This window comes from Typopeltis vanoorti, chromosome 17 (assembly GCF_054136105.1).
Source record: "Typopeltis vanoorti isolate ZY-2024b chromosome 17, IOZ_Tvanoo_1.0, whole genome shotgun sequence".
Lineage (NCBI taxonomy): Eukaryota > Metazoa > Arthropoda > Arachnida > Uropygi > Thelyphonidae > Typopeltis > Typopeltis vanoorti.
The window spans coordinates 69,543,859-69,551,050 of NC_143565.1; the positions used below are offsets into that span (position 1 = coordinate 69,543,859).

The 7,192-nt window shown below is 43.7% G+C and overlaps 1 protein-coding gene across 1 annotated transcript in view; it reads right to left on the reverse strand.

The window, feature by feature from the left end:
• Positions 1-6,296, reverse strand: part of LOC150097464 (33 kDa inner dynein arm light chain, axonemal-like) — a 78,827-nt gene extending 72,531 nt beyond the window's left edge. The window contains exon 1 of the mRNA XM_090406927.1: positions 6,273-6,296. Within this exon, the coding sequence (XP_090263053.1) occupies positions 6,273-6,296 (24 nt within the window). The remainder of the gene's footprint in view (positions 1-6,272) is intronic.
• Between the last annotated feature and the right edge of the window lie 896 nt (positions 6,297-7,192).

The window sequence follows — 7,192 nt, forward strand, 5'->3', positions numbered from 1 at the left end:
AAAGCTGAATAGCTCCCTGCAATCTATTGATAGTCAATGGATTGCAGGGAGAACTGATCCTTATGGAATTCCACATGTAGCAAGTTTGGATTTAGATAATCCAATATCTAAACTCATTTACTGAAACTTAAATTATCAGTGTACCATGCAACAAACTGTCAAATGCTTTTTTTTTTAACTTTTTTTTTTTTTTCAAAATCCAGAAAATTCACAATATATGCATTTCCCTCATGAATGCCTCCTATTGCTTTTATAAATAGATTACTAGACTACTGAAACAAAAAGCTCCATTAAAAAAAAAAAAAAAAAATATATATATATATATATATATCTTCGTTCTTCTGCCAAACTCTATTTAAGAACCCTAAAAATCTTAACACTTACTGAAAAAATATACAAATTAGTCTGCAATATCATGCATCCATTTTACAACCAACCTTCTACAATGGCACAATCTTATTCTCCCTCCTGTCTTTAGGCACTTTTTTGCAAGACTTTCATTGAAGAACCAGAAAATGATACTGCCAGTTCCTGAGTATTTAGTATTTAAATTCACAGCTGTTTCTTTCCCTTCCAGTCCCTCCCATTCTTCTTAAGAATAAAACTTGTTTCACCAGAATGAAATATTCTAATGAAGTTATCATCATGACTGATAGCCTAGCTGGCTGATTGGATATTGTCTCCATTCACCAACCAACAGGGTCTGTAGCTCAGTTAATACCAATGATACCTTTGGTTGGAAAAACCTGGTTTCTAATCTTATTTGGGATACCACTTTCACAATTTTATGCTTTGCAACAGTGTACTTATATTTCTACTCATTTGCCCATTGATCTATTTCTGCTTGACTCTGCATTATTCTCCCCAATTTTGCATCATCTGCAAACAGTTGCATATCACCAGTTAAACCTATACCATTATCATTAATATAGAAGTAAATAACAATGGCTCCAAAACAGACTTCTGTGTCATGCAATTAGTGACTTAACTCTTCCAGGATACTGCACCACCATACTCAACTTGTTAACATCTTTTTGAGAACGCCACCTACCTAACCTGCTAATTGCCAGCCTGGTTGGCTGAGTGGTTAGCATATCTGCTGTCCAGCCAAAGGACTGTGGATTCGAATCCCGCCATGGGCATGGATGTTTGTGATTGTCTGTGGAAATAATAGTGTTGGTAGGCAGTAGATGGAGTTGGTGCAGTCAATTGGTGGAGACAGAGTTGTAGAGCAGGTGTCCTCCCTCGATGAGTCTTTGGACTCCCTGGAGGTGTCAAATAATAATAAGAATAAAAATAATAATCTAGAATCCAATCCCATCTGCTCCAATTTAGTTACAACTTGTATTGAAAGTTTTTTCACTTGGTTATACTATAAGTTAAATATGCCAAGAAATTACATCATTAATTTCTAAGGTAACTGATGTGAAGTCATTAGCCTCTATATACAAGTAGCCCAGTAGTGAAGTTACTTCACTTGAAAACTTTGTTTACTTACACTTGGATAAAGGATGAAATCAAGAATATAATTTGTTGGCATCTTTAACTTATAGTATAATCAAATGAAAAAAACTTTCAACAACTAGTTCTAAACTAGAGTAATTAGTAATGAGGTGTTACACCTTTTGGCTTTTGATGTGAGCGGACGTATTATTTTAGACTGAGCCTGATTAGTTTGTTTACAAGATTTATCACGAAATGCACATAGCGCTGGTGCAGGCACAGTTTGTTTCCTACTGTCTCTCCCCTCTGCATGAAACATGCAAGTGGTCTAATGGCAGGAAGGCCCCACCCGCAATGAGGACCAGTGGTGGATTTATAGTTTTATTTAGGGAGGTAGGATTTCAATCTTTAGCCAAGTGAATTCGTGACACTCCTTTTCCCTACTGTAGGACAGCTAGTTGTATTTTATTGCTGGTAGACACCAGAGAGTGTCTACGGGATTTGCTAATGGACCCTCAAAAGTCCACAGGATTACCTGTAACCTGCTCGGGACACCTGAGCAATCTCTACTCTTTCTCCATCTGTGTCTTTACACATTTCTAAATTATTGTTGTCGTGGCAAAACTTCTGAATGAGGCTAAATTCGAGGACGTATACAAGGAATTCCTCAGACTAGGAAAGCTGCTTGGGTGGGAAAAGTCAAGCTCTTTGACACATCCCCCCCCCCTTCAGAAGTCACAGAGGAAAATATAGATGACATAAGTGAAGATCCCATAACTCTGACGCAATCAGATTTTGTACACTCCCCAAGTATGGAAGATGCTACATCCCAAGACAGCAGTTATCAGACCTTGGAATCACATACAGAATTCCAAATGGTCAAAAAGAAGAGTAAAATCTCCACCAATGTTGAAGAACCCAAAACAACAGGGATGGAAGCACTCAATATTCCTAAAGAAAAGATACCATCAGTCATCTTAAGGGATAAAGAAAAATGGATCCCTGTCTCGTCAGCCCTCAGAGAACAAAACATCTCATTCTCATGGGCTAAAAACTCAGATGAGGGAGTTAAAATACAACCCACTACTGTCATGGATTACAGATAGATGACCAGATTTATGGACAATAGTAATGTCTCATACCACACTTTCACTTTACCCAGCGAAAAGAACCTGAACGTGGTGCTACGTGTGATAGCTGAAGGTATCATTCCTGAAGATGTAAGCACTGATCTTTCTAGACAGGGCCTATCCACAGTGGAAGTGAGCAGGATAGAGCAGATAAAAGACCAATGCCTTTGGTGCTGGTGGAAATAAGCAACACACACAGAAACAAATCGACAATCTAATTGTAGTATGTAGACCCAAAATAACAACTGAGCCACTTAGAAAGAGGGCATCAGCTGGACAGTGTCATAGGTGCCAAAAGTTTGAGCACGCCCAAAAATTATGTAAGGCAGCCTACAGGTGTTTGAAGTACGGCGAGGGACACCAAACCAGAACCTACTCCAAGCCATGCACTACTCCTGCCTGCTGCGCAAATTGCAGAGGACCTCACCCTGCCAACTACAAGGGATGCCTTTTCAATCCAAAAAATCGAGGGTCAGCAAAAGCCAATCTTGCTCCTCCTCCTCGTAATGACACTATAAGCAACCTAGTGGGCCGTCCCCCAGTTCGAAACACCTCACCTTCAATCACGCAGGAAGGAACACGACCCACAACTACGATCAAAACATATGCTGAGGCTGCAAGCACTAAGTTACCCACATCTCTTGAGCCAGAAGGTTCCAACCTAACATCAGTTCTAACTGCCTCGCTTGCCATCATGCTGCAGGAATTCAACAAGCCCTTCACCATCTTCCAGAAAGAGATTCCTCCAAGGCACTCAAACCATTATAACAGCCATCTGTCATGAGTAAAAAATTTAAACCCAAGTCGCTCATGATAGTGGCATGGAATGCGAATGGATTAATGAACAAGGTCTTGGAGCTTCAAGAATTTGTGATTCGTCTCAGTGCCGATATCATCCTGATTGATGAAACACACCTAAGATCAGCAAATAACCCTAAAATCCATGGATACACTATGTACAGAAATGACTGAACTAGTGCGAGAGGGGGGAGGCACTGCCATATATATTAAGAGTTACCTGAATCATAATACAATAGTGAACCCTCAAATCGTAAACCTTGAGGTGACCGGGGTGGAGGTACATACCAGCAATGCTGGCAGTCTCAAGATTTATGCTGCTTATATACCCCAAAGCATTCCTCTGTTAACAACTGATCTGGACTCCATACTTGGACAAAATGATTCCATAATAATAGCAGGAGATCTCAATTCAAAACACACAGCTTGGCACAGCTCTTCAATTAACTCCAAAGGCTACACACTATTCAACTACGCAATGCTGAACTCTGCAGTGGTGACAGGTCCCACCTAGCCCACTCACTTCAGCCGATCAGGTAGCTCAGATGTGCTAGACATTGTCATTTTCAAAAATATAAGATACCAATATAAATTGGAAACAGTTAATGAATTATCTTCTGACCATAGTCCCATAGTGCTTAATCTAGGTTCATCAGATCAATTTTCTCCTCCACACAGATTCATACCTTGGGATAGGTTAGCCAAGGTTCTTTCAGATTATATCAGTAAAAAGGAAGAGATAGACTCAGCAGTAAATAACTTAACCATACAAATTCAGAAAGCAATAGAATCAGACAGACAATCCACTGTCTTCCACCCAACCAACCATATCCCAGAAGAAATCATGGATCTAATCAGAGCAAAAAATAGAGCCAGAAAGAGATACCACAATACCAGAGCCCCACAAGACAAAACAGTATTGAATAACCTAAACAGACAGGTCTGGGAAGTTCTCCAAAAACACAGAAACCACCAATGGGAATCCAAACTGGCTAACACCAAGTCTGAAGATCACTCCGTCTGGAAATTCCTAAGAGCCATCCGCACCAAAAAGCAACTCATACCCCCTATACAAACAAAGAAAGGGACAGTTCACAAAGATGAAGAGAAAGCTGAAACACTGACAGATAACCTTGAATCTGCAATCCATCTTATGCAAAGCTTAATATTAACCTTATATACAAAATTCACCGGCATGTTAGATCATCTTTATGGCAGTATACTGTTAATTCTGAACACATCACTCCAACTACTCCGGTTGAAGTAATAAATATCGTCACACACCTAAATAATAAAAAGGCTCCAGGACCTGTTGGCATAACTAACCGAATAGTAAAACTACTCCCAAGAAAGGCCATAGTTCATCTCGTCAATATAAGCAATGCTATTTTCAGATTACAGCATTTTCCCACTGCGTGGAAAACAGCCACCATCATGCCACTGAAGAAGCCAGGAAAACACCCTCACTTTCCCGAGAGCTACAGATCAATCAGCCTGGTTTTTTTTTCAGCCTCTGAAAGGTAGCAGAGAAAGTGATCCTCACAAGACTCCAAGCAGAAACGGATAGGTTAGGAGTTTTGCCTGACGTGCAGTTTGGCTTCCGCAAGGCCCATAGTACAGCTCAACAAATCCACAGGCTAGTAGAAATCATTACGAAAGGTTTCAATTGGAAAATCAGTACTGCTGCCATCTTCATCGATGCAGAGAAGGCGTTTGACAAAGTGTGGCATCAAGGTCTTCTCTATAAACTCATAAAGTTCGGCTTTCCAATCAAGTTGATAAGAATACTGCACTCATACCTGAAAAACAGATATATGCAGGTCAGAAACGGAGAATCGATTTCGTCCAGACGCAGGGTCTTCGCAGGAGTATCTCAGGGCTTTCTTCTGGCCGCTCTCCTGTTCTCAATCTACGTAGCAGATATCCCTCTGAACCCTAGAACAACACTCACTGCATTATATGCAGATGATACTGCATTAATGGCAAGATCTGTGAGCCCAAAACTGGCAACTAGAAGATTGCAAACCAGTATACATATGTTTACAAGGAAGAAAATCCACAATATGGAGGACATTCATCTTTTGGGAGTTAAGATTCCGTGGCAGAGTGAAGTCAAATATCTCGGAGTGATCCTGGATAGAAAACTTCTATTCAGCAATCATATAAGACACATTACCTCGAAGACATCTAAGGTCATAGCCCAACTCTACCCTGTAATCAACAGACAAAGCAAATTGGATACACAAACAAAATTAACAATTTACAAGATGGTGATTCGACCGGTCATCATCACTTATGCGTCCCCCGCATAGAGCCACACCGCAAATACAAATATTCTAAAACTACACAGATTGCAGAATAAGTGCCTGAGAATGATTCTGGATGCCCCTTGGTTTATCAGAAACACTCAGATCCATAGAGAAGTCAACATTCCTTACATCTCTTCCCTTCTACTAGATCTAGCAGTGAAGTTCTTTACCAAGACCAGCAACCACCCAAACCCGTTGATCAAGTAAGCTTCGGAATATAATGAAGCGGAAAAAAACTACAAATATAAAAGGCCAAAAAAATATATCTTCAGTATAGCTGAACACAGCTCACTGGGCGAGCATGTGGCTCATAAACACTCCATTCAAAGTTTTTCATTTCAGACAAAGGGGAATACGAAAAGCAATTTTTCTTCACCCATCTAGCCAGAAATATTATTCGTTAACCTTGGTTTTCTTGTTGGTCTGGCTCCCACTGATGATACTTTGATTTCAGAAAGATAAGTACTTCGGTTTTCTTTCCTTTGGAATGGAAAGCCAGTGCTAGTGGTGGTTTCACCTCCACTAGCACTGGATTTTTTAAAATAAATATTAAGATTGCTGATGGTGCAGTTAATATCTGCACAGGAATTACTTTTGGCTGTATCACAACCGCCATTTTATAGTAGCTCAAATATTGCATTTGCTAGTGGTGTAGAATTGTTTCTATATTATGGGATTATTTATTTTTCAGTATTACAACTGAAATTTTATGTTATCTAACAATCAAGCACAGAGGTTTTAGTCTTCCCCCCCCCTCCCCAAGATAATGGCACCTATTCCTCTAAGGGTGTGAAATTCCAGGATGTGAAGAAGCAAGATAGGTTGCTAAGGTTTTAAAACAGATAGTAGGGACTAGCCCCCCCCCCCACCCCCCCCCCCCCCCACCCCCCCCCCCCCCCACCCCCCCCCCCCCCCACCCCCCCCCCCCCCCACCCCCCCCCCCCCCCACCCCCCCCCCCCCCCACCCCCCCCCCCCCCCACCCCCCCCCCCCCCCACCCCCCCCCCCCCCCACCCCCCCCCCCCCCCACCCCCCCCCCCCCCCACCCCCCCCCCCCCCCACCCCCCCCCCCCCCCACCCCCCCCCCCCCCCACCCCCCCCCCCCCCCACCCCCCCCCCCCCCCACCCCCCCCCCCCCCCACCCCCCCCCCCCCCCACCCCCCCCCCCCCCCACCCCCCCCCCCCCCCACCCCCCCCCCCCCCCACCCCCCCCCCCCCCCACCCCCCCCCCCCCCCACCCCCCCCCCCCCCCACCCCCCCCCCCCCCCACCCCCCCCCCCCCCCACCCCCCCCCCCCCCCACCCCCCCCCCCCCCCACCCCCCCCCCCCCCCACCCCCCCCCCCCCCCACCCCCCCCAGTACCAAGTCCCTACACCGCACCAAAACCTGGTTCGAGCGGAAATTCAAGAAAGCATATGAAATGCTCAAACATGATCCGAATCTGAATAAAAATGATGGCCTAACAATTCCAAGAATATGGAGGACCCATCTACAACCTTCATAGCAACCACGA